At 40.2% G+C, this 27,861-nt stretch overlaps 1 protein-coding gene across 1 annotated transcript; it reads left to right on the plus strand.

Moving 5' to 3' along the window:
* Positions 1-5,524: 5,524 nt before the first annotated feature.
* Positions 5,525-17,963, plus strand: LOC141333567 (uncharacterized). The gene is made up of 3 exons (XM_073838608.1): positions 5,525-5,571; positions 6,128-6,366; positions 15,995-17,963. Exons 2-3 carry the CDS (start codon positions 6,204-6,206, stop codon positions 16,882-16,884), a joined length of 1,053 nt encoding a protein of 350 aa, XP_073694709.1. The 5' UTR covers positions 5,525-5,571; positions 6,128-6,203; the 3' UTR covers positions 16,885-17,963.
* Positions 17,964-27,861: the final 9,898 nt, after the last annotated feature.

The raw sequence follows: 27,861 nt of genomic DNA on the forward strand, positions 1-27,861 counted from the left end.
CACTAATTTTGAATAGCCAATAGCGTTCCATTTATATCTGCTCCGGCCAGAGCCGTTGAGCTCAGTAAAGCCGCATTTGTAAGCTTGTGACAGCCACAGACTAATAAATCACCCACAGATTCAACATGAAACTCTTGCTAAAACGAAATAGTGATCATAATCATGCTGAGGCTGTGTAGTTTAATACATGCCGACCGCACATATGATCTGCTCCGTGTATTGCGTCTCTGTGTAGGATGCGGGACACTACGGACTCTAGAGAGCATTTGATTGGACAGAACGTTTGATGAGAAACTGAAGTGCACGGTGATATCATTGAAATCCTTGATTCATATTGGCGGAAGTGACGAGACTGCAAGTTTTGAATGCTCATATCTTGTAAACGCAAATTTTGTCATTGTTTTTAAGCACACTAGCTTATAGATAATCTTAAAGCTAATATATTCATACTAAAAGCCAAAAAACTTTAATTTTGATTTCAGGGGGACTTTAAGTGCATCGTAAGGAGACAGAGTTATGAGGGCACCTGCTGGACAACCGGCAAATTGATCCTAAAAGTTTTTCAGGCTGTGATAATTTTCACGTCACACACTTGTCATACAGTATATTTTACTAATTGCAGAAGGCCCCACTTGAAGAAACTGAATCACTGATTTTAGAAATTGCATTAATTACCTCTTCCCTGAAATTATTCTCTTGTTGGGTTCATAATGGTCAAAGGTTGTGCTTTTATAAATGTACTGTATATGGAGAGTACATTTATTTAAAACAGTGCTGATAAAGAATGTGCACATTAAACATTTTTCTGCACCTATATGGATAGGCTAATAGATAGGCCCTAATACTATATTGCCACACACACCCTCAAGACTCGAGCTGTAGTAAAATATATACCCCTCTTTTCACAGACTAGGCTTAAGCCTATTCAGACTAAAATTAGCTTTTTCAACTGAAGGACACTTGACTGATCTTAAAATATATCATTCCCTTTGTTTCGTCTCAAGATGGACCCCAGTAAAGTTTTTTTCTAAGCACATTTATAAAAAATTATAATTGAGCTAGATTTCAAGATGGTAAGTGTCTGTCAATAGAAGGTGAACCTGATTGCTCTTGTGGACATGATGTTTTTGTAGCTCCACCTCCATTAAAATAATATTTGAAAAATGTATTTTCTTTGTTTTTACTTATATTAAATGTAGCTTATTTATTTATTTAGATGTGAAATAAGCAATTGTTGATAAAGAAATTGATAAATAATTCTACTTAAATAATTAAGCTTTCATAAAAATATCGAAAATGATGCTGATGTCTTTTCCGGCAAGGACTGTTAGAATTAGTTTTATGCCAGATTGGAGCAAGACATTGTTTTTTACAGTTCGACATTTCCAGTTAATTTATGTTTTTAAACTTGCTCAAGAAGAAATTACAGGACTTTTTTGTTATTGAATACACATTCACACATTCACACAAGTAGAAGAAGAATCAGAAATCAAAAATTATATGGATTGCTATAACAGCATGTGCAACAATGAGGAGCCATTCTACAGCGTGACGTTTCAGCACTTGACCAACGGATAGCGACTCCTAAGTAGCACTTAAAGCAGGGCTACGTGCAATTGTGTGAAGTGCATTTTTGGGAAACGCACGTGAAACAATAACGGACGTTCGCAAAGTGACTCGTAGAAAACACTCTTAAGTGCTAAGATCAATCGTTATCGGGAAAACGCAGCCCAGGACTTTATTGAAAAGCATAGCACTTATATGGTTTGCACTTTATCAATAAATCTTTGACAGAAAAAAAAAGTCAGAGTTTGTACATGCTATTTGAAACAGTGATGTAAAACTATACACAGGTTATATGGTCTGTAGATATAGTATATACAAAGCATTATGTGCCCAATGCCTAAGATCAATAACAGAACCACCATGTTTTTTTAATTACAAAAAGCACTTTTCTTAAAAAAATAAAGAACAATCTGCTACAGTATGAAATCTGACAGAACAAAACAATCAGTGTTTTCTCCACTGCAAAAATTATACTCTTACATCCTTGCAACAATAAATGTGTTTTTCCTGCCAAGGAACACAACCTGCAGGTGAGACAAAATAGAAGGTTTCGTTGCATTTTTGCCACAACAGATGCATTGCATTGCCCTCTATGACCCACTGGTTGGAAAGACCCTGTTCCATGAATCCTCCAGTTTCCTTCAACTATGCTGTGGTCATTTATCTCCCAGTCTGCAAGGGCTGGAGGTGTGTAGGCCTCAGATCTGCGCTCACGGAGGAAATTATGGATGCATAGGGAGGCCATAGTCATTTTAACTACCTTGTCTGGCTCCAAGCATATGGTGCTCCTAAAAACTCGTAGCCTGTTGGCAAGAGTGCCGAAGGCATTTTCTACCACTCGCCGTGCTCTTGACAGACGGTAGTTCAAGACCCGTTGACTGTGGTCCATTTGTCTGTCAAGTCAAGTCACCTTTATTTATATAGCGCTTGTTACAATACAGATTGTGTCAAAGCAACTGCACAGTATTTAAACAGCACAATAGTGTGTAAGTAACGCATTATTGAAGATAATCTATTTTCAGTTAAAGGCAGTTCATCAATGAATTCAGTGATATCATCGTCAGTTCATTTCAAATAGTACACGATTTCGCTGGAAAATGTCCCTAACTAAGCAAGCCAGAGGCGACAGCGGCAAGGAACCAAAACTCCACAGGTGACAGAAATGGAGAAAAAAAACCTTGGGAGAAACCAGGCTCAGTCGGGGGACCAGTTCTCCTCTGGCCAGACGGAACCAGCAGTTTGTACCAATGTCCGATTGTAAAGAACTCATCAGGATCCTGTGGTGTAGTACCGATGGCTATCTAGGTTGGCGAGGTCTTCATTGATGATCGATCTCTGGAGCTCATCTGGTTGACATCCACAGCTATTGAAGTCATCTCCAGGTGGTGATCCATGATCTAAGCTGGGTACGGACTGGATCCGGGGGACTGGAGTGACCATCTGATCCGGATACAGGCTGGGTCTGGAGGCTACGGTGACCTCGGAATAAGAATGAAACAGACTAATATTAGCGTAGATGCCATTCTTTTTACGATGCAACGAGTGCATCAGATGTTATGTGAGGTGTTTTCGGTTCTGGTTGACCTAATTAATGCAGCCTAACAATCCTTTAACGGATTTGAATTATAGGAATGTTAATGTTTTATGTGTCACCGTAATTTCACATTCATATTCACAGACTCCTAAAGCTAAATACATTCATTTTAAAGAGTAAATGCCATTTATCTTTCTGATCCACACAATGGAAACAGGGACAGGAAAACCAAATATGGGCATTAGAGAACACCAGAACAAACAAGGACAAGGAGCACATTGTAAAAAAAAAAAAAAACACACACACAAGGACAATTCATAGGTGTGACAATCAATACTGCAAAAGACACAATTATATTGGTTGAAATAAAATTATTGCTTAGGAAATTAAGCAGAAATATTCAGTTGTAAATTAATCTCTTTTGCTTTAGGTGTGTGTGAATACAAATGTAAAGTGAGACTTTCATCTTTTGTCTGTTATACAGGGGCGGCTGGCCCATGGTGGGCGATAGTGCATCGCCCTCCTTGAGCCACACGAAAAAAGAGAGGAGAAAAAGACTCTTATTTTGCTAGTCCTAGTCTGCATATTACTGTACAATCAACAGCCTGAATGTCACTTTCAAACCTAAAACCCCGCCCCCTTGGGGCGATCTCAGTCAGATTGAAAATCGCCCCAGCCGGTCTCATAGAGTTATATTGTGAGATTTTTTTTTTCAAATTTTGAACCCTACAATGCATTTCAATGGGCACCGGGAGGGCTCGCCCCAACGTGATTTCGTAATACGCACTGATGCGTGCTCGAAGATGTACAGCACGCACGCGTGTAGCGAGACGTCTGAATGCATTGGCCATGCTTTCAATGGAGAGGGAACTTATGAGGAACATGCCTGATTTTAATGAGAGGGTAATTGATCACTTTGCCTGCTTAAAAGAGAGGCGAGCAAAATTTCAATACAAGTGATGTGTGTTATTAAATGGTGAATTGTTTATGTTATCACGGCCGTAGCGTTGAGTGAGAGCGCGGGTGCAGCAGCCTCCGTTTGTTGCCAGATCCACCTATTATACGTGTTTTTTGACTCGTTTGTCCAATTTAGTGTGACACTTTGGGACGTTTATAAAGTGGAAAGTTGAACGTTAGTTTTATGTCAGTGTCATTATTCTAACGTTATTTTTATAACTTGTTATAAAATAAAAATTCCCTCAGCTAAAAAAAAAACGAACTTTCCATGTAAAACATTATACTGAATAAAAAATCTTTCACAATCATCTACATGTCTGTCTATTTTGAAGTTTAGGCTATATGTAGTGCATTTGTGGGTGTTATTATAGCACAATTCTTAACACCTCACTAATTTTCAAACCCTGGTTACGGCCTTGTATGTTATATGTTGTATTCTCCAAATGTTGAATTTTAAATAGTTGTATTGATTGCATATTGGCAGCCAAATTTATACTGAATATGTTCTGGAAAGATTTGATTAATTACAGTTTTAATATGAGAAATAAAAAGTCTTTAATTGTAAAGCAGTATGGCTTTTTTTTTTTTTTTTTTACTCTTAGAGGGCTAACTAGTTGATGACAATGTGTCTCTTGATGGCCATGGTGGAAGTGTTTCAGTGTATTTGAGACCATTGCGATAAATTTAATATAGCTATTCAAAATACTGTACAGTTTGTACAATTCATGCCTGATGTTGCCATCTAGGAACAGGGAAACCAAATCAAACAATGCAATGTAATGCTGTAAAGTTGGCTATCTGAATTTTATCATTTTACCCATTAAAGCGGTTATCTTTGCCAAAATCGGAACAGTTGCCCCCCCAGAGATATTTGTCAGGAGCCGCCACTGCTGTTATACTCTCTGTGTTTCTGCCTCTTTAATTATTGTGATTGTTAATTCTAATGAACACTTGAGTTGTGTGTGAATGTGTCTTTCCCTGATCTCTGTGATTCCTAATAAACTGTTTATTGTGTCTTGTATTTATTACCCAAACTTTTCACTGTTAATAAAAGAAGATATGAAGTGAACTGAATATTTTGGCATATTTTTGCCAATTAAAGAAACTGAAAAAAAAAGATAATAATGAACCATATTCCTTTACACTACAAAAAAATGTATTTAAAACAAAATTGCTTACATAAAAGAACATTACCACTGAAACCTTTGTAACAGTTACTCAGCAGCATTCTAGCTTGTGAATTTAATGGCAAGGTATATCAACATAAAACAAAGTGTTATAAATGTACGTTAAAAAAGAGAATAATATTAATAGATTTATGATGTTATTAACTTTAGAAAAGTATCATCATATGGGTACGAAATTCTATTCTATATACAACATTTCTATGATATATTTGTGACTCTAGAGAGCAGTGCACCAATGGGTCTTTTATTTTGCTCTATAATGATGTGACGTCATAAAGCTGCGCCTCGCTCCTCATCTGTCTATGGTTGTGATTCGCCTGAAGAAAGGTTTGTGGTTTTAAAGTTTTAAACTAATGGATATTTTTGCACCAATTGAAGCGTTTTTACAAGCTATGTAAAATAAATCATCCTTATTAAATATAACGTTGTAATGCTTTAGGGTTAGTGAAGACGTTATCATTAGTAACAGAGAAAGTGCGTCTCATTTCTCTCTCTATATCATATCATGAATCAATAGTGTGATGATAAGTGATGAGAGAAACTGAGAATCCGAATAATTTGTGAAATGATTCAGTGATTCGATTCAGCGGCACGCGGACTACAAACGACAAACACAAACGAGTGAATCACAACCGAGAATGATTTCATTAAAGAGTGTATTAGATATGATGTACAAATAATTGAATACCAGTTATAAATTAAAAATACCCTGACTAAATATGAACTTTCTTGGTAGTTTGTGTATTTTATACATTTTATATATAAGTCTATTAAGTTTCTGACTGTCTTACTAGTGCACTGACTACTGAACTAGGAGCTGATTGAGACAGATAGAGATTCTGTTTGCATTGATTTTTCTTTCTATTAATTATTCTCATCTTAGACAGGACAAAGTGTACAGACACACAGAAAAACCCCTGGAGAATCAACAGAGATCCATGTGACACACTATTATAGAGATGGCGTTTATTAAAGTGGAGATTGAAGACATGACGATTGAAGAAACATTGAAACATGAAGATACTGAGGAACAAACAAAGATGGTGTTTATTAAAGAGGAGAGTGAAGACATGAGTGAAGAAGCATTCAGAGTCAAACATGAAGATACTGAAGAACAAACAGGTTGGTTTTTATTCTCAAAGCTGAAGTCACTACAGAAATATCACACGAGTGTAGAAATGTTTTGACATTTGACAGAAGTGTTGAGATCACACGGAACTTATGCCGCGTTCCAGACAAACCCGTAACCCGTGTTTTTCCAACCTTCTACCAGTGAAAGTGCACTGGAACGGCAGTCAAACCCGTGACTTGCCACTCGTGAACTCGTACTAGATCGAAGTACTCCCAGTTACGAGTTCTGACGTAACATAGCCCGCAAAACAACAATGTCAGCCCTAATGGGTGCGGTGTTTATGCAGGTAGTGCACTGTGGAAAAATAGAGCCTAGGACAATATAACGTTGCAATCAAATTAATAATAACATAAAAATAATAATAATTCATATATGTGCCCAGGCAGTTTGGTGTGACTTGCCTGGAACGCTACAAAGTCGTGAGTCGTGCTTTTAAGTGGTGATTTACCAGTTAAAAAACCTGCCTGGAATGCAGCATTATGGTCGCAGGTCAGTCGTCGTCATGTTAAAGGTTGTATCAGCGATTTCTAGCCTAAAACATAAGTGTCAATTTCAGCTTACCTTTCTTCAGGATCCGCTCGCTGCCTGTCCCATAAATTGTCTGTGAAAAAAACGCGTCTCTCTGGTCAGCCTAGGGTCCGAGATATGCCAAAAAAACAATCGGCACTACCAACCTTTCCACAGCAAAAACAAACAGTGTTCCAACCAATCAGCGTCAGGGATTTGGTGTTGTGGACTTTCGCTCCGCCTCCCTCACATCCCTGCACCAGTAGGAAAGTCCACAACACCAAACCCCTGACGCTGATTGGTTGGAACACTGTTTGGTTATCTGTGGTGTGTTGATAGCGCCGATTGTTTTTTTTGGCATATCTCGGACCCTAGGCTGACCAGAGAGACGCGGTTTTTTCACAGACAATTTATGGGGCAGGCAGCGAGCGGATCGTGATGAAAGGTAAGCTGAAATCGACACTTTATGTTTTAGGCTAGAAATCGCTGATACAACCTTTAAGCCCGCCCACCGACTCGTGATTGGCCCGGTACATCTTGGATTTTTTGAAATCTTAAGTGAATTGAGAGTAACTATAGACGACCTTGGAAGCAAATGTAACTTGCTGCCGCTAGGGGTGCGTCTAGATTCTAGGCTAGTCTATCAAGTGCAGCTGAGAAGATCCTGCTTTCACACTGGCCATTTGTTATTATGAGATCATGCATTTAAGTTGTAACAATAATATGGAATTAGCCTTAACAAAAAAAAAAATATATATATATATATATATATATGTAATACCTAATATCTGCTTCTAATATTAAAACCATTGATTTCTAGCACTTTGGCTAATTATGCAAAAGTACTAAGAAAATGCACAAAGCAAACCTTCAAATGTGAGTCATTACATTTAGCTACTGCTGAAAACAGTGCTGTAAATGTAAAGCAAGTCTGACAGTAAAACAACAAACAAAAAATAAGCCAAAACAACAGCATTAACATTGAAGTTAACTCTGATGTTATTATGTGAGGTGTAAGATTGTAATGTACAAGCTGTACAACTCTATATCTTGTTTATATATGTTTAAAGTTAAAAAAGGGAAAAGGGACATATATAAATAAATAAATAAAATATATAAAATAAATAACCAGATAAAGAGGAAATGAAGAAAATAATTCAAATAGGAACAATATTATCATGTAAATAAATAGATGACCACTGTTCAGGAGACATAGGTCAAACTTACACCAAGGTACTGTATTTTAACATGAGAACGGTATAAACCAGTGGTTCTCAAACTGGGGTACGTGAGGTGATGGAGGGGTACGGAAAACAAAAGGCTGAGCTTTGGCATTCATTTAATTCTATCCCAACTGAAGGTTAAGGTGTTGAGTTGGCATAAGTTGGGCTGAGGTTGTTGTTCTGTGGTGTTTCCCATACATTGATTTATTTGTGGCAACTCACCACAATATTAAAACTGACCGCCACAACTAGATTTTCTAAAAGGCTTTGACTTTGTTGAACAAACGTGAGCACTGTACATGTGCATGTTCAATATTTTAAATCACTGTATCTCTGAAGGAAACCTTTAGAAGGTTCAGAATAGAGACCTCCCGCCCGCTCCCGCAAGATTGTGTCCCACTCCCGCCCGCTCCCGCAAGATTGTGTCCCGCTCCCGCAGAAATATACGTTATCTCGTCCCGCTCCCGCCCGCGACATTCCTGATTTGTCCCGCTCCCGCCCGCAAAAGCCCGCATAAAATTAATCTATATTGATTTTTTCTGTACATCGATTGAATTTACATGAAACAGTTCTGTAACATCTCGTAAGTTCCACTAGACCCCAGCATAAACGCTCTGGATAAAATATGTTTTATTTAGACTAAGCATCAACATTCACAAACCACTGTTATTCTTAACAAAAAAGCAAACATGAGCTATGCGTGCATCTACGGCAGAATGCAAACAAGCAAGGCTCCTTTAAAGCTGACATCTCAGTATATACGCGATCTCATAAAGCTCTTATAACACAATGGATATTATGCACAATTAATCTTTCATACATGTCTACACTTTGAGTGTTGTAATTTGTAAGCACCCAATATTCAGCACTGTTCAATACTTTTGAGCAGTGAGTGGATTTTAACTTAAACACCACTGATTGGCGATGCGCTCCAGAAATCAGCAGATGGCAACATCGCTCACACTTCAAACAAGTTTTAAACCGAAACTGCCTATTCTTGCGCTTACTGATCATATTTATGTTGTTCTTGCTGCTTTTGTGCAATAGATGAATAACAATTTTTTGTTTTTAGATATTATATGTTTAGATATTTCTATTTTGCGGGAGTCCCGCGAATCATTTTATTTTCCCGCGTCCCGCACACACACAAGCTCATCAAGTTTTGTCCCGCGCCGCACTCTGTTGCGTTGGGTCCCGCGGGTCCCGCTGTACTCCCTCGGGATTGCAGGTCTCTAGTTCAGAACCTTCTTCAGAAAATGTTTAATGTTAATTATAGGGTCTCCTATAAGCCAGGAAAAGTGTGTGGGTCCCCCTCTCATCTCTGAGAGTTAAGTCCTCTCCTCCATTTGCCTTCGTGAGACAATCATACCAGGTGTATTAGGCCTTTCCTAAATGGCCTCCCGGATGACTGCCTCTGTGCTCATTATAGGGTCAATTATGAGCATGCTGCTCTCTGGAGCTCCCATCATGTTTTCTTTTATCATGTTGTTAGGTAGGGCTGCACGATTTTGAGAAAAAAACCTAATTGCGGTTTTTCTGACAAATATTGCGATTGCGAAGCGATTTTCGATTTTTGCGTTCAATACTATTAAGTGCATAAAACAAAAATTATGAATAAAATATGTTGTTACTTTACGACACAGAGGGTTAAAAAAAACTAGAGGTCGACCGATATTGGTTTTTACCGATAGCAAGGTTGGACCACACTGGCCGATAACGATTAATTAACCGATAGTTTTTGAAAATGGATACTGAAAGGAAAGTAAAATAGTGCTCTACTAGTTTTTAAAAAAGTACAAAACCATACTTTGTAAATTAATAAAAATATTAATATGAATTATATATTGATCATTAGACTTATTTTATAGTTCATTAATGTTAACAAAATAAACTTCAAAATTTAACACTATATCAGTAAATGTTGAAATTAACACTATAACAAGGAACAACACTTCTATTCTACAGCTTTCATTCATCTTAGTTGATGTTACAAATGGGCTCATTGTAAAGGGGTGGGAATCTTTACATTTTAACAATATGTAAAATTGCAGTTTCTATGCTTTTTGTTTATATTTGTAATCTCTGTATGTCAGTACTGCCATCTTTAAATTAAGATTAAATTTAATTAGATTTTATATTAAATTTAATTCGTGCAGAATTCACTTTATCTTTTTTATATAAGCAGGCTACTTTTTAAAACAATAGACTGTAACATATGACAGTGGCTGCTTTAACAGGCTTCAATGCATGCACAGATCTATTTCGATATATCAGATGTTTTGTCCTGCTCTTTAAACATAACTGGCTGTGTTTACATCAGTTTCATATAAAGGTATTAGAAAATGCAAGTGCATTTAACCGCATCTGCAATTGAGCTTTTTAGGATGAACAAACACAAAGAGAAAGTGAAACTGAAAGTCTGTCAGTGTGCGAGTTTTGTGCATCTAATAGTACTGCATTACAAACGGCAGAAATGAAGGCATATGTAAAGTAAAACACTGCGGGTGGATGCATACACTGTCAAGCAATGCGCACATGTCTCAAAGTGCAAATTCTATGCAATGAAGCCCGCCGCGTCTCTAGCAAGCACACGTGCCATATGCGGGAAAAAACACAAGCTCGTTGAAAAGAGGATTGCGATGCATTGGAGAATCCATTTTTCACCCACCCTTAATGAAACCGGCCAAAAGTGCAGCGCTGCCTTGTGCGGACAACTCGCAGCGCAGGTATCACACATACACAGGATGCGTCGCGTGTAGTTCAAGGGGAAGTCCAAAACTGTTTATTTAATCACCAAACCGGCAAATGTTTACTAAAAGAATTATCAAAAAAGCGGCAAAGATTAGTTTAAACAGATCAAACGAAAAGAGAAAGAGGGATATAATATTGTAGCCATGTAAGAATTTTTTTCTGTTTTAATATTATTTGTTTATTACGAAAGAAGTTTGTGTAACTTGTAAATGTCAAAGAGGACGACGTGGTATGAATTGGACTGCAATAAGCCGGGAGAATTGGAGAGGATCAGACACAATTTTTTGACAACTTTGTACGTTTTTATTTGTGGGAAATCCTTTCTTAAAGGAGAAGTCCGGTGTGATTTTGACCTAAAGTGTATTGAATCATGATACCGAGTGTAAACGTACCTTGCATATCTCATCTCGTCTTGTGCACTGCTGTCCGAAATCTGGGGTCAGTTAGCCGATGCTAACAACAGGTTGTCAATGAGAGTGAATAGGGCATCGGAGTAGCCATGTAAATAAATCACTGTTTTACGCCATTTACGAGACACAAAGTAGCTCCACACTTCATTGATAAACTTCCAAGGGCCCTGACATTTAAAACGAGACATTGAGAACTCAGAAAAAGCACCGGTAGTTTATTTACAAGTAGATTTATACAGACAGTAACTGCAAGAAGTTTAGCGGCCGCCGCCATCTTAAATTTAGTCACGATAAGTCGAGTGTCGAGCACGAAGGAAACTACAACCTGATAAGTTGATAACCTGATAAATTCCTTGGTTCTCGACACTCGACTTATCGTGACTAAATTTAAGATGGCGGCGGCCCCTTAACTTCTTGCAGTTACTGTCTGTATAAATCTTCTCGTAAATATACTACCGGTGCTTCTTCTGAGTTCTCAATGTCTCGTTTTAAATGTCAGGGCCCTTGGAAGTCTACCAATAAAGTGTGGAGCTACTTTGTGCCTCGTAAATGGGGTAAAACAGTGATTTATTTACATGGCTATTGACTCTCATTGACCACCTGTTGTTAGCATCGGCTAACTGACCCCAGATTTCGGACAGCAGTGGACAAGACGAGATGAGATATGCAAGGTACGTTTACACTCGGTATCAAGTAAACAAGCGCTGACACAATATAATAGTAGTTTAGTAATTCTGAGGAAAACAGGACTCAGCTTAGCCTGACGATTAGCCTTCCTCGGGCCAGGTTAGTTTAACAGCATTAGTTGCCCAGTCCTCTGGCTGCATATGCCTGTTGTGTATATGTGGCACATAGTCTTAGTGTTTGTATTTGGCTAACTAGGGCCCAGGTCAGGAAGCAGACAGACTGGCTAAACCAACCATCTGCTAGCTGCCTCACGTCACAGAAATCAGTTAATTCTCTGCACATAGAGATCCTTTTACCTAGATATCACACTTTAGAGAATGTGTCTGTTCCCCCAGTTAGAAAATACAAAAAACACCCAAACCAAATTAAGAGTAACAATTAACTAGATGTTCGACAAATAAAAAATGAATATAATACAGAGAAACAAGTGATAAAGCTTGACTTATTGAATATCAGGTCCCTTTCTATGAAAGCACTTTTTGAAAACGATATGATCACTGATCATAACCTAGATGCGCGCTGTAAATTCAGCTCTTTGCTACAAGTACAGTAGAACCATCATCTGAACTGAACTCAACTTTTCTGAATTGCTCAGCATATTCAATAATTCAGAAAACTCGATGTAATAGAAACTATGGACTCTCTCTTTTCATGTTAGATACGGTTGCTCCAGTGCGCTTAAGAATGATTAAGAAAAACAGTGCGACACGATGGTATAACGATCACACTCGCTCTCTAAAGAGAGCAGCACGGAAAATGGAATGCAGCTGAAGGAAAACAAAACTAGAGGTTTTTCGTACTGCTTGGCGTGAATGTAATTTATCTTATAGAAAACCATTAAAAACTTCCAGATTGGACTACTTTTTGTCTCTTTTAGAAGAAAACAAACATAACCCTAGGTATCTATTCAATACATTGGTAAATTAATGGAAAATAAAGCAGCAACAGATGCAGACATTTCCCAACAGCACAGCAGTAATGACTTTATGAACTACTTTACTTCCAAGATTGACACTATAAAATTGTAACATACAACCGCCCACTACAGTATCACATCAGGTATGCTATAGATCTCCTGAGGAACATTTCAATGCATTCTCTATTATAGGAGAGGAAGAATTGTATAAATTTGTTAAATCATCTAAACCTACAGCATGCATGTTAGACCTTATTCCATCTGATCTACTAAAAGAGGTGCTTCCAGAAGTTATTGATCCTCTTCTGAATATAATTAATTCATCATTATCATTAGGATATGTCCCCAAAACCTTCAAACTGGCTGTTATCAAGCCACTCATTAAAAACCACAACTTGGTCCCACCTAATTAATTAATTAAAGGCCAATTTCGAATCACCCTTTTCTGTCAAAGATACTAGAAAAGGCAGTATCCTCACAATTCCGTTCCTTCATACAAAAAAAAAAAATGGTATCTGTGAGGATTTTGTCAGGTTTTTCATCAGGACCACAACATTCTTTTAACTAGACTTGAAAACTATGTAGGCATTAATGGTAGTGCACTGGAATGGTTCAAATCGTACTTATCTGACCGCCATCAGTTTGTGGCAATAAATGAAGAGGTATCACTAGTGCAGTATGGAGTACCACAAGGCTCAGTACTAGGGCCATTACTTTTTATGCTTTACATGTTGCCCTTGGAAGATATAGTCAGGAAACATGGTGTTAGCTTTCACTGTTATGCTGATGATACTCAGCTCTATATTTCTTTGCAGCCTGGCGAAACATACCAGTTTGAAAAACTAACAGAATACATAGCTGATATAAAAAACTGGATGGCGAGTAATTTCTTATTGAGGTGTTAATTATTGGACCTAAAACCTCCACAAGTAACAACCTAAAACACTGTCTAATACTAGATGGCTGCTCTGTCAATTCTTCTTCATCAGTTAGGAACCTAGGTGTGCTATTCGATAGCAATCTTTCCTTCGAAAGCCACATTTCTAGTGTTTGCAAAACTGCATTTTTCCATCTCAAAAACATAGAAATTACGACCTATGCTGTCAGTGTCAAATGCAGAAACGTTAATTCATGCGTTCATAACCTCAAGGATAAATTATTGTAATGCTTTATTGGGTGGTTGTTCTGCACCATAGACTGTAAAAAAAATATGGACGACGCATCTCCACTTCATTTCACTATATAAAAATGGAGCTAATGCGTCTCAATATGGCCGCTGCCATCTTTGGGGAAATTACGTAATTTGGAGCCAGAGTCTGCGCAGTAGAGATTTGTTTGTAGCCAGAGTCTGTGCAGTAGAGATTCGTTTGGAGCCAGAGTCTGCGCAGTAGAGATTCATTTGGAGCCAGAGTCTGCGCAGTAGAGATTTGTTTGTAGCCAGAGTCTGCGCAGTAGAGATTTGTTTGTAGCCAGAGTCTGCGCAGTAGAGATTCCTTTGTAGCCAGAGTCTGCGCAGTAGAGATTCGTTTGTAGCCAGAGTCTGTGCAGTAGAGATTTGTTTGTAGCCAGAGTCTGCGCAGTAGAGATTCCTTTGTAGCCAGAGTCTGCGCAGTAGAGATTTGTTTGTAGCCAGAGTCTGCGCAGTAGAGATTCCTTTGTAGCCAGAGTCTGCGCAGTAGAGATTCGTTTGTAGCCAGAGTCTGCGCAGTAGAGATTTGTTTGTAGCCAGAGTCTGCGCAGTAGAGATTCGTTTGGAGCCAGAGTCTGCGCTGTAGAGATTTGTTTGTAGCCAGAGTCTGCGTAGTAGAGATTCGTTTGGAGCCAGAGTTTGCGCAGTTGAAGTTTGTTTGGAGCCAGTGTATGTGCAGTAGTGTTGCGAGGCCCAAAGTCTCACGCTTAATATACAAACTCCAGTTGGTCAAATGCAGCAGCTAGATTTCTTACTGGAACCAGAAAGTATGACAATATTAGCCCGGTTCTGTCAACACTGCACTGGCTCCCTATTGAACATTGTATAAATTTTAAAATCTTGCTAATTACTTATAAAGCCCTCAATGGTTTAGCTCCTCAGTACTTGGGTGATTTCTTATCACATTATACTCTTTCTCGTCTGCTGCACTCTCAAAATTCTGGCAATTTGATAATACCTACAATATCAAAATCAACTGCGGGCGGCAGATCATTTTCTTATTTAGCGCCTAAACTCTGGAACAATCTACCTAACACTGTTCGGGAGGCAGACACAATCTGTCAGTTTAAATCTAGATTAAAGACACATCAATTTATTATTTACAATACTGCATTATTGACAAACTATTGACCTGTTTAATACTGTGAAGTTGCTTTGACACAATCTGTATTGTTAAAAGCGCTATATAAATAAAGGTGACTTGAATTGAACAAGTGTGCACTTTGATGGATTAAATACGGAGCATAATTTACCATATTTGGCAGCTGGCACATGTCACTTCACTTTCACTTTTTCACTTTCAATTGGTGCAAAAATATTGCTTGTTTTCTTTTAAAGGAAGTCTAATTTTAGCATTTTGTTATATTATGTTTCCAGAGGTGTAATTACAATATTACTAATGTTTTTGACAGAAATATTTAAAATTGAGTGACTTAAATTATTTTAATATTAATTAGATTTTTGAGAGATTAATGACTGTTTTCCACCATTTCCCATCCTCTGACAGTCAGTTTTGGTGTTTTCCTTTTAAAAGGTCAAGTGTAACAGACAACTTTTATGATTGGCTAACATAATTGCCCCCATAATAAAACCTCAAAAGGAATTATTGTGTGATGAATTTTTCATTTGATGGTTGAGTGGGGAGTTTGTCCCCTTTCTTTTTTCCTAGTCTTTCTCTACATTTGTTGAATTTTATACCCTAGGAGACATAAAATGGTATATATAATTGAGATCAGTCTATATAGATTTCCTAGATTTAATTAATTGTATAAAAGCCAACTTAATCTCTGTAGGGTACCGGACAACCAGGATCAAGTTTGGACGCTCTGGTATAGGATCTAGCATACATACATTTCTTATCTACATGTTGCGATGTTAATTGCTTTGTGCCATTAAACTGGGGTTAACTTTTATCTCTTTGTTTTTCCACCTTAGACCTAACATCGCTGAAAGAGGAGAGAGAAGTACTGAATGAAACTGAAGAGAAAGATCAGTTTAAAAATCTTAATAATTTTGTATCTGGAGAAAAGGATTTTTGTTTCTTAGAGTCTGAAAAGACTTCTAAACAAAAAAGAGCTCAAAAGACAGGAACTATCAGTAATTTCACTTGCTGTCAGTGTGGAAAGAGTTCCAAAGAACAAGGACACCTTAAAAGGCAAATGAGAATTCACACTGGAGAGAAGCCTTACTCATGCAAACAGTGTGGAAAGAGTTTCCAACAAGGACACCTTACAAGGCACATGAGAATTCACACTGGAGAGAAGCCTTACACATGCGAACAGTGTGGAAAAGGTTTCATTCGTAAAGGATGCCTTAACAGACACATGAGATTTCACACTGGAGAAAAGCCTTACTCATGCGAACAGTGTGGAAAGAGTTTCACTCAAAAGGGAAGCCTTGACAGGCACATGAGATTTCACACTGAAGAGAAGCCTTACACATGCAAACAGTGTGGAAAGAGTTTCACTCGTAAAGAAGGCCTTAACATTCACATGAGAGTTCACACTGGAGAGAAGCCTTACACATGCAAACAGTGTGGAAAAAGTTTCAATCGTACAGGACGCCTTAACAGACACATGAAATTTCACACTGGAGAGAAGCCTTACACATGCAAGCAGTGTGGAAAGAGTTTCACTGAAAAAGGAAACCTTAACAGACACATGAGATTTCACACTGGAGAGAAGCCTCACACATGCAAACAGTGTGGAAAGAGTTTCACTCGTAAAGAATGCCTTAACAGACATATGAGACTGGAGAGAAGCCTCACAGATGTAAACAGTGTGGAAAGGGTTTCACTCGTAAAGAACGCCTTAACATTCACATGAGAGTTCACACTGGAGAGAAGCCTTACACCTGCAAACAGTGTGGAAACAAGTACATGAAGATTCACAATAAAGGGAAGCCTAACAGATCCCCTTAGCATGGACAGAGTTTCAAAAACCTAATTCACATGGATTTAATTTGCGCACAGTTACTTGCTCACTTCTACCACCAACATTGGCGGCTTTGTGGAAGGCTGTAATAATCATATTTTAGAACCATTCCTTAAGGATTGTATTAGGAATTGTCTTATAGGACAAGGCATAAATATGCTGTATGATCATTTCTACAGGAGTTTAATAGGATCCGATTTTCATCATTTTGAAGAATTCTTCTTATTCATTGCATCTATTACTAACCAATAGTTTTTGCAGTTGATTTTGTAGCATAGCCACATAAGGGGAAGTTTATTTATAGGATTGCTTGCCAATAAGAAGGCTGTGTATGTTTATTGCTTTACCCTGTGTGCTGTTATCTTCCTATCGTTGGTCTGTGTTTGACCCAGAACTTTAATATCACAAGATTTTGCTTGCAATTTATCGTCACGTAACATTGCGTCATCTAGGCGGGAATTGTTTTGCGTTGTATATATATGGAATCGGCGTTCAGGAGAGGCATCGCTCAAAAAGTTTAGAAACAGTACCTGGCGATTGATCCTGTGGATTACTTCTTTTGTTGGCTGTTTTTTCTCCCCCTTGGACTGAGTCTTCTTGTGGAGTATACTTTTTTGTTTTAGGATACTTACCTTGAAGGACAATTAAACAGCCTGTGCTTTGTGGATTTGCACTCTCGAAAGATAAAAGACTACCGGTGAGACCGATATGAACTCTTGTATATACTGTGCAGTTGGGACGCTGAGAGACTACACACACACACACACACACACACCATTGTATTGCACTAATTCAACTTGCTCTGACACTTTGTAATTATTACTTGTATAATACATTTGGTTTGGAAATGGTGGCTGTCTGTGAGTTTACTACGTTCATGCATTTATTCATAAAAAAAAGAAAAAATCTCCCGTTCCAAGTACACTGTAAACCCCACTGTTGTCATTAATAAAGAAATTAAGTTAATATAACTTGACATTACTTAAAATACCAAGTTTTGGCATCAAAACTTAAACAGGCAGTCCCTCCAGGATTTCGCAGGATTTTTTTGTGATTGTTGCGGCCTAAAATGCCAGATTTTGCGGCAGCTTTTTCAAAAAGTTGCGGGAAAAGTTGCGATTTTTTTAAGACAGATTCCACAAACATGTTACGAATTTTTAAAGTGTTCTTTGCATGCTTACTCCCCCAAAGCACACGAATTCAAAAATTCGGCTTTCTGAACGCTCTGATCACATGCAGATCGGACAGCAGACAATCGCTGCTTCTACAGAAGGCTGCAGCACAGGTTCTGTAGACTGCCCCTTTATAGTTTTGTTAACTGCCCCTTTTAAGTTCGATAGCACTATCACCTTTGACCACGCAAGGCCTGCCTGACATCTGACAAAAGGAAACCACCACAGACCTAGTTTTACAAACGTTTTGAAGTTTTGTTGTTTCAAAAAGTTAGGAGCACCTAAAAAAAAAAATTACGAGCACCCAATTTCTTTTTAGTTATCTGCCGATCTAGATTCTTCATGCCCGATTCTGATTGTTTTACAAGCAAATGGGCTGATTCTGAAAACCTTTTTTATATATTTATTTCATGCCTAAAGCAAGGGACAAGAATGAAGGAAAATGAGTACATGAACAAGATGTTTATTTTCCCTATTAAAGGTACAGCCATTTCAATTAGAGGCAACCACTGGATTTTTAAACAATTACAGTAGCCTATAAATAACAAAAAACAAACAACACATCTCTTACTTAATCGTGTAGACAATATACTCAGCCATCATCAAAGTAGGCTACTCTTTCAATATTCAAAGTGCAAATAGAGGGATATACTAAATATACTAATAACAGCTTAGATATTTTATATAACCTAACTTGAGCGCTTGGGGAGTCGCTCTGCAAACGCAGGGTTAGGGTATCAAAGTTGCTTTTGAATGTGTGTGCGCGTTTGCCTTTTTGGTTTCGTTTTAACGACCGCACGAAACTCTCGGCGGTGCTGAACGTGCTTTGTAGAATGCGGATCGGCTGCATTTTTCTGTCTGAACCCGGCCCGCGTCCAACAGAGCAGTAACCGAACCCAACAGGCATTAAGATATTTATGTCCGAGCCTGATCCCAGCCCGACAATTTTTTTCTCATACTAATGACACATGCACTTTTTTGTGAAGAAAGCCCGCTTTTATGAAGCAACTGCAGGAAGGCGTTCGGAAATGTCAACAGGTTAGAGCATCAGCGCAACACCGAATATTTGTTCAAACAAATTACTCCCAAATAAGAAATTAGCAGCACAGTGAGTAATTACCTACACCTAAAAGGTGGGCTATTTAAATAAAAGACGAACGAAAAAACTAGCGCGGTATTTATATTTTATATTACATATACATTATATATAGCGTTTGTGTACCAGCCTGTCCTCCTCGAAGAAACGACCCCATGGATCGTATGTGCAATCAGTATATTACGACCTAATCTTACGTCTTAAAGTGAAGCGCCCTCTTGCGCTTCTGTAAATATTGGTAGTGTAGTGTGTCATGAAATGACGTTTGAACGTCGTTAGGAAATTCACAAAACTATTTGTTTTATTTTTGTATTTACACAAGATTACTTAATACAGAAAACTGTTTTGAGCTATTTTAGACCTAAACTCTTGTCATATACAATTTCAATTATTATTATTATTATTATTATATTTTAAATAAAAATATAATATTAAAAAATGTAAATGAATTTTAAAATAACTTTGAACTTTTTCTAAGAAAGCACAAAAACGCTTAATGTTTAAAAGCACTGCAGATATTTGGGTTTTTCCACGTTACAAATATCAATATATGACCATTGTGGCACACATGACACACACGCAATTCACGAGTTCGCCCTTACATCCAATCTGCTTGAGCGAGCATTAAGCATATTTTGGCGTGCTGTCCGGGGGAAGGGTTCCGGGCCGGAATACAGGCTGGAACCAGAGAACTCCCCCTGCTAGTGTAGGATCGAAACAGATTAGAAGTGGGGAGTAGGGGTGGAGGAGGGATGCCAAGAAACTATCGCTGGATGGAGGTAAGACGGCTGGTAATATATAGAGGATGCGCTGATTGAATGATTGGTTAAACAGGTTGCACCTGTGCCGAATGGGTTGATTATCTGATCGTGCTCCTCCTGAACCTTGTTTAATCAAACATCATTTCACGAGTTCGCCCTTACATCCAATCTGCTTGAGCGAGCATTAAGCATATTTTGGCGTGCTGTCCGGGGGAAGGGTTCCGGGCCGGAATACAGGCCGGAACCAGAGAACTCCCCAAAGAAGCTTTTATGCATAGGACAGAAATTTAGGTAGCCCCCCCAAAATATGCGTAGAACTAAATTAAGGAAAAGGAGGAGAGTGCCAATTTTTTTTTATTTTTTTTTATAAACGATTCAGTGGTCGGATGTGCGACCGAAGGGAGCCACGACTCTGCTGCAGCGAGGGAGGGAAAGCCCACCCGTCGTCGAGTACGCAGCGTAACTCGAGCGACGGATAGGGGGCTCACACTGCGACCGAAGGGAGCCACGACTCTGCTGCACCGGAAGGAGGGGGCCTAGTCCGACCCTGAAATGGGCAAAATATGAGGCGATTGGTGGAGGGACCCTCACTGCTTTCGAAGGGAGCTTCGGCTCTGCTGCACCGGAAGGGAGGGTCTCCCTTGCGAGGTGCCTCGGATGGAGGGCTCCCACTGTGACCGAAGGGAGCCGTGACTCTGCTGCACCGGCGGGGAGAGCCCGTCCGCTGTAGAGTACGCAGCGTAACTCGGCTTACAGACGGAGGGCTCACGCTGCGACCGAAGGGAGCCACGGCCCTGCTGCACCGGAAGAGGGAGCCCAGTCCGATGCTGAATAGGCAATAAGATGAGGCGATTGATGGAGGGACCCTCGCTGCTTCCGAAGGGAGCTGCGGCTCTGCTGCACCGGAAGGGAGAGTCCCCCTTGCGAGGCGGGTTTTGTTTTATTTATTTATTATTTATTTATTTATTTATTTTTATTTATTTATTTTTTTATATGAATGAAGACGATTGGTGGAGGGACCCTCACTCCTTCCGAAGGGAGCTGCGGCTCTGCTGCACCGGAAGGGAGAGTCCCCCTTGCGAGGTGCGTCGGATGGAGGGCCCCCACGCTACCGAAGGGAGCCGCGACTCTGCTGCACCGGGAGGGAGAGTCTGTCCGCTGCCGAGTACGCAGCGTAACTCGTGTGACAGACGGAAGGCCCCACACTGCGACCGAAGGGAGCCGCGGCCCTGCTGCACCGGGAGGGGGAGCCCATTCCGATGCTGAATGTGTAAAAATAAAGCGATTGATGGAGGGACCCCTTCTGCTTCCGAAGGGAGCTGCGGCTCTGCTGCACTGGAAGGAAGAGTCCCCCTTGCGAGGCGGGGGTTGGCGCGTCAGATGGAGGGCTCTTACTGCAACCGAAGGGGGCCGCGACTCTGCTGCACCGGGAGGGAGAGCCCGTCCGCCGTCGAGTACGCAGCGTAACGTGTGACAGACGGAGGGCTCACACTGCGACCGAAGGGAGCCGCGGCCCTGCTGCACCGGAAGAGCCCCGTCCGACGCTGGATAGGCAATAAAATCGGCGATTGATGAAGGGACTCTCACTGCTTCCGAAGGGAGCTGCGGCTCTGTTGCACCGGAAGGGAGAGTCCCCCTTGAGGGGAGCGTCGGATGGAGGGCTCCCGCTGCGACCGAAGGGAGCCGCGGCCCTGCTGCACCGGAAGAGACAGAGCCCCGTCCGACGCTGGATAGGCAATAAAATAGGCGATTGATGAAGGGACTCTCACTGTTTTCGAAGGGAGCTGCGGCTCTGCTGCACCGGAAGGGAGAGTCCCCCTTGAGGGGAGCGTCGGATGGAGGGCTCACGCTGCGACCGAAGGGAGCCGCGGCTCTGCTGCACCGGAAGGGGGAGCCCAGTCCGATGCTGAATAGGCGATAAAGATAAGGCGATTGATGGAGGGACTCTCTTCCGAAGGGAGCTGCGGCTCTGCTGCACCGGAAGAGCGAGTCCCCCTTGCGAGGCACGTCGGGTGGAGGGCTCCCACTGCAACCGAAGGGAGCCGCGACTCTGCTGCACCGGCAGGGAGAGCACATCCGCCGTCGAGTAGGCAGCGTAACCCGAATGACAGACGGAGGGCTCACACCGTGACCGAAGGGAGCCGCGGCCCTGCTGCACCGGAAGGGGGAGCCCCGTCCGATGCTGGATAGGCAATAAAATAGGCGATTGATGGAGGGACTCTCACTTCTTCCGAAGGGAGCTGCGGCTCTGCTGCACCGGAAGGGAGAGACCTCCTTGCGAGGCGACGTGCGTCGGATGAGGGGTTCCCACTGCGACCGAAGGGAGCCACGACTCTGCTGCACCGGCAGGGAGAGCACATCCGCCGTCGAGTAGGCAGCGTTACCCGAATGACAGACGGAGGGCTCACGCCGTGACCGAAGGGAGCCGCGGCCCTGCTGCACCGGAAGGGGGAGCCCCGTCCGATGCTAAATAAGAAATTGAATTTGACGGCTGGTGGTGACAATGATCAAATTTAACATACAACGGGGTGGTTGGAGTCGACGACAAATTGAGGATACAGTGCAGATTTAGCTTGCGCGTCCCCAAATTGAAAGTAATAAAAGGGGTGTGATAAAGTTAAATTAGAGAAAGGAGGTTAAATGTCAATGTAGTAGCCTTTCGTAGTAAATCTGATGCCGTTGAATTTAGACGTTATTGTGGTTTCCGAAAATCTCCAAGCCAAAGAAATTGCTTGGAGGATAAAGTCGAGTGACGTGTCAAGGAGCGGTTTCAAGGGATGAGTTTTGGGAATATGAGTTGCGAATAGTGAGGTACTGGGGTTGGCGATTGGCCCGCCTCCAGATCCAGTGCTCTGAATTTTTTTGCAAGAATCTGGAACTTGATGATATTAGGCCCAGGGGGTGGTTCCAGAGCGACAGCATTCAGTGGAGTAAGTAGTGGGACTGCTGTGAATAATACCAAGGTTTAGATTGAAAAGAAAGATCAGAATGAAGATAGGGCGGTGCCATAGCAGTTTGTGGAGGCAGCCTCACGCATGGATTAGCCCCTGGTTACTGATAGGGTAAAGGAGTAGCAGGAGGGTAAGAGTAAGAGGTCTTGAGCGGCCAGTGGAGGCAGCTTCACTCTAGCGTCTGCTGCAGGAGATAGAAGGAAAGGCATGGGAAATATAGGAGAAAAAGCCATGATAGCGTGCAGTGTGAGGAGTGGCCGAGTCTGGGGCGCGGCCTAGGCTTGCTGATGACCTGCTTCATCCTGATGCTTAAGAGCCAGAACTTGACCTGGAGAAAGACAACATTATTTTGAATGAAGTAGAAAGCTGTGAGGGAGAGGAGCATGGGCCGCAATTGTCAGGGAGGTAGCCTCATACTTAAATAGGGCTAGTGTCTGCTATGGGAGCTGGATGCCACTGAAAAGAAAGAGGTTATTAGTAACAGGAGGAAAAGTCTGAGATGTGTGGGCCTAAGTTGCAAACACAGACAGCCTCATGCCTCCTTCATTGGGAAGCGAGTACGGTTTGAGACATCTTGAAGAGCCTGTGTAGCCTGCACAGCAAGTGAAAGCGGCCTCACACTAGCGTCTGCTATGGGAGCTGTAGGCCACTGAAAAGGAAAAGGGATTAGAAGTAACGGGAGGAAAACACTGAGATGTTAAGGCTTGTTGCAAGCGGAAGCAACTTCGCTTTTGTTTCGGCTGCTGTAGCTGTGGGTCACTGAAGCTTGAGATGTGCGGAAGAAAATGCTGGAGAGTCTGTGCAGCCTTTACAGCTTGCGGAGGCAGCCTTATGTTTGTTTTCGCTGTTTTAGCTTTGGGTCACGGGAAAGGGGAGTGGTTTGTGGTGCTATGATACATACCGATGTTTTACTTCTTCAAAGAGCAAACATTTCTTCTAAAACGTTGTCGGCTTTGGGTCATCATAGATACTGTGTCTATTAATTCTGAACATGGGTGCTTAAATCAAGTACATTATTTACCGTTCTGTCTATTTGTGCTGGCTGTGCGTTATGACTTTTTTATTTATTTATTTATTTTATTATTATTATTATTATTATTATTATTATTAAAATATTGTGTATAGTACGAGCTCTCCTTCGCATTATTAACGTGACAGTGTGAATGTACGTTGAATAATGCGCCCAGGAATAAACATGACAAAATCAAAATACAATTTGTTAAGCTTATTTCTTAAATTTATGCATCGACAGGAGAAGTATAATTTATTCTTTGGAAAAAAGTGCATTTGGATATAAATGCTGTAATAATTTAACGGAGTAAATTGAGAAAACACGCTCAAATTGACCAGAGTTTGAAAACAGAAACCAGCTGGCGCTATTGAGCATATTATTTTGCAGCGGTCAGCAGCCTGAATGAACATATATATTACAAACTAGTAAAACGTGTCTTTGTTGATAACAACACTTTGAAAAACAGAAAAGGTAAGAGGCATTATTTTAAACGAGGGCATACGACAGGAGCAGACCTGTAGCGTTACCTTGAGACTGTGTGTGTGAAAAAAGTCTAAATACCGGTAGGTTGCTATAGTTGAACTCAAAAATATTAATGGTTGCCTTATGATGCGCGTTAGTTGTTAGTTTGCCGCTTCAAAATTGTTAATTTAAGAACACAGTTTAGCGTATTTTCTATAATCTGTATCTTATTTATCTCGGAGTACAATGTGTAATTTAAAAACCAAGCTACAATACTGAAACATCACGCACAGAAAAGTTTAATAATTTCATTTGTGTTCTGGTTACGAAATGACATGAACAAATTATGCATCGCATTGTTTATCGGCTTTTAGCAACAACTGACTGCCTTTAGCGGCTTAACAAGTGATGTAGTAATGCCTGGAGAAGTGGCCATATGCTTCATTTATGAATTTCGTTTTTAACTTTCTATTTGAACGCATTACTGGATCCTTGGACTAAAATGTTTACAGGGGTTCGCTGGTTTAAGAAACGTTTGATCGTAAAAATCTTACTAGTTTTCTTTGTAAGGTGTTGTTTTTGTAGGGATTCAAATGACTAGGGAGCGGGCGTATTAGGCGCAATCATCAAATAATACATTTCATAGCAAGCCGGCGCCACGGTCCTGGCTGCATTATCGTCTTTAGCGAATATTTACATTTATTCACATATGACTGGATGTGGTAGACTGTCATGATTTTGGCTAATGCAGAACACTAACGTTACTGAATAATGCACATCAAAAGGGATTTTAAATAGTGGGTATACGCCGTATACCGTCCACTAAACTTACCTAAAAATAATTAACAACACGGCCCGTCTCTCGCTAGCGACTGCTACGACACCTGGTGGTCTGACTACATGAAGCGCTGCGGCCGGAAAAGGCAGCGGTGAATAGTTGAACCAAAGCGGGAAGCGAGTTGGGTTTGCTGCGGTGAGAAGTAGGGCGCGACCCAGGCTGGTCTGAGGCTTGTCGCTGCGACGCTCGAAAGCCGGGTCTCGTGCGGTACTAGTGGTGTCGAGCGAGGGCGAAGTCAATCTAAGGCCGACAGATTGCAACGGATGATCCAAAAACCCCGGTACAGGTTTAGTCTTTGACTGTAATATTTTGACCAACGCCAAACCGAATGCCAAGAAACTATCGCTGGATGGAGGTAAGACGGCTGGTAATATATAGAGGATGCGCTGATTGAATGATTGGTTAAAACAGGTTGCACCTGTGCCGAATGGGTTGATTATCTGATCGTGCTCCTCCTGAACCTTGTTTAATCAAACATCATTTAAAAACGCCAAGAGAGGAAGATGATGCAAACGACGAAGAAGAAGGGAGTCCTGCCTTGATCGTGCTAGCGAAGGTGTGTATTTTATGTGTCGTGTTTTTATTTTTAACATTCATAAGTATTTATATTGATTGTATCAACTCATTTGGAAGTAACGTTAAGTAAGTTCAGCTCGACTTTTTGGTTATTGTCTGGTTTTACCCATTAATAACATACATTGATCTTGATGTTCAACGTGCTTAATCGCAAGAATCATGTGCTGCTAGCTCGCATGAAAACATTACAGCTAGGTAATGTTTAGTAGTTCTTTCACTTTATAACGTAAAATCCTTGCTTCAGAATTAACTATAGACCGAATAACCCTTCCCTAATTTATCCGGTTAATGTATAAATGGACGGAATTAAATAGGAGGCAATCCATCCCAAAGTAATAATAAAAGTTTAGAAAAGATTAATGCCTAATCTAATGACTAATCTCAACTAATGTATAAATGGCAAATAGCAATTAAATTATGAACTGTAAATTGTCTGATGAATCACGTTCTCTGACCTGAACACATCTTTCTGTGATATTGTCAGCTTACATATGTAACTGTAAAATAATAATGATAATATATTAATAATAAAAATCTTTAGCTTTAAGGTAGGGTCACCATTATAAGAATATTATCTACATAACTTAATCAAAATTACAGTTTTTAAAATATCAGTACATTATGGAAAACTATCAATTCCACTTTAAATTGGGGATATATGCTTTAAATAATAATTAAAAACATTAAAGGTGCTGTATTTGCAAAATAAATTTGACAGAATCATGTTCAGGTTGTCAGGAAATAAATAAATCCCAATTTGTGAATTCAGATTTATAGGCACAAGCCCACTCTGCTTGTTCTGTAGGTGTGCTCTGAGAGTTGTTTTACTCTGACCCTTGTGGTCATTTCAGAAACAAATTAAATGCAGGTTTGGTACAAATAATCCAATTTTATCTTTTTGTTTTTCAGGTTTTTGTACCCATCTATTTCATCACTGAAATATAAAAATAAAACGGTTCTTTTAAGAGCCAATTTCTTTCCTCCTCCTACTTCTCTCTTTCTTGTTTTTCTCTCTCTCCCTTTTGTATTTTTTTGTGCTTTTGACTTTTTTGACTTTTTTTAATTCATCAAAATCTTCAGATGGCATCAGAGTCATTCAGACAGTTTAAAGAATGGCTGGAGGCAGCAAAAACCATGGCAGATGAGTTGGAAGGCCAAAAAGTAAAATTTTCACATTATTTCTCTATCATGCCATTTACCTACATTTTTTTTTTTTTCAAAAAGTGGGGGTCTGTTCAGGCCTCCCCCAAATAATTCATTTTGTTTTTAATGTTAGACGACAAAAAAAGAAAACAAAAGGGATCTCAAGATGGCAATGTTTCCTGGAGGAATAGAGACCAGCATGGGAACATCAAACCACGTGCTAAAAAGAAGAGTCGATCTGGTTAGTAAAATATACATTCTTGTTTACAAGTGTGTATGCCATCGGTCAGCAGTTATGTTTCTGTATCATTACATTTTGTGTTTGCAGTTAAACCTGCTGGCACAAGGGAGCATGCAGAAGTTGAGGAGGTTGAGGAGATTGAGGACAGTCCACAAGAGGTCCAGAGTCCACAAGACGTCCCAAGTCTTGGTAACTATGAATTTACGGTCTAATTAATTTCAGCCTTCACATTTAAAACATAAAAATGTCACAAAAGCATAAGGCAACTGCCAAAGCCATATTAAATTTTATATAATTTGCTTTATTAAAATGCATTAATGCTACTGTAGTTTTCATTATTACTGTAATTGTTATTTATTTATTTTTTTATTTTTTCAGATCAATGTCTTCAGAGACTGAAGAACCTACTAAATTCTGTTAATGTCTCTGCATCAGATGAAATAGAAGGGGCACCCACTATGTCTGTATGGACCAAAAGACAGGTCACATCTGAAAAAAGATTTAGGGCTGCATTTCCAGAGATCCTAAATTGCGTGCTGGCTGCAGAGGCTGTAACCCAGCATTGCTGTCAACAATGCAAAGCTGTTGACGCTGTTGTCCGGTGTCTAGAGTGTGTT

This window comes from Garra rufa, chromosome 4 (assembly GCF_049309525.1).
Source record: "Garra rufa chromosome 4, GarRuf1.0, whole genome shotgun sequence".
NCBI classification, from domain to species: domain Eukaryota; kingdom Metazoa; phylum Chordata; class Actinopteri; order Cypriniformes; family Cyprinidae; genus Garra; species Garra rufa.

Coding starts and splice junctions, on each gene's coding strand:
- LOC141333567 (XM_073838608.1), top strand. CDS start 6,204: ATGGCGTTTATTAAAGTGGAGATTGAAGACATGACGATTGAAGAAACA. Junction 6,367..15,994: donor AGATACTGAAGAACAAACAG/GTTGGTTTTTAT, acceptor TTTCCACCTTAG/ACCTAACATCGCTGAAAGAG.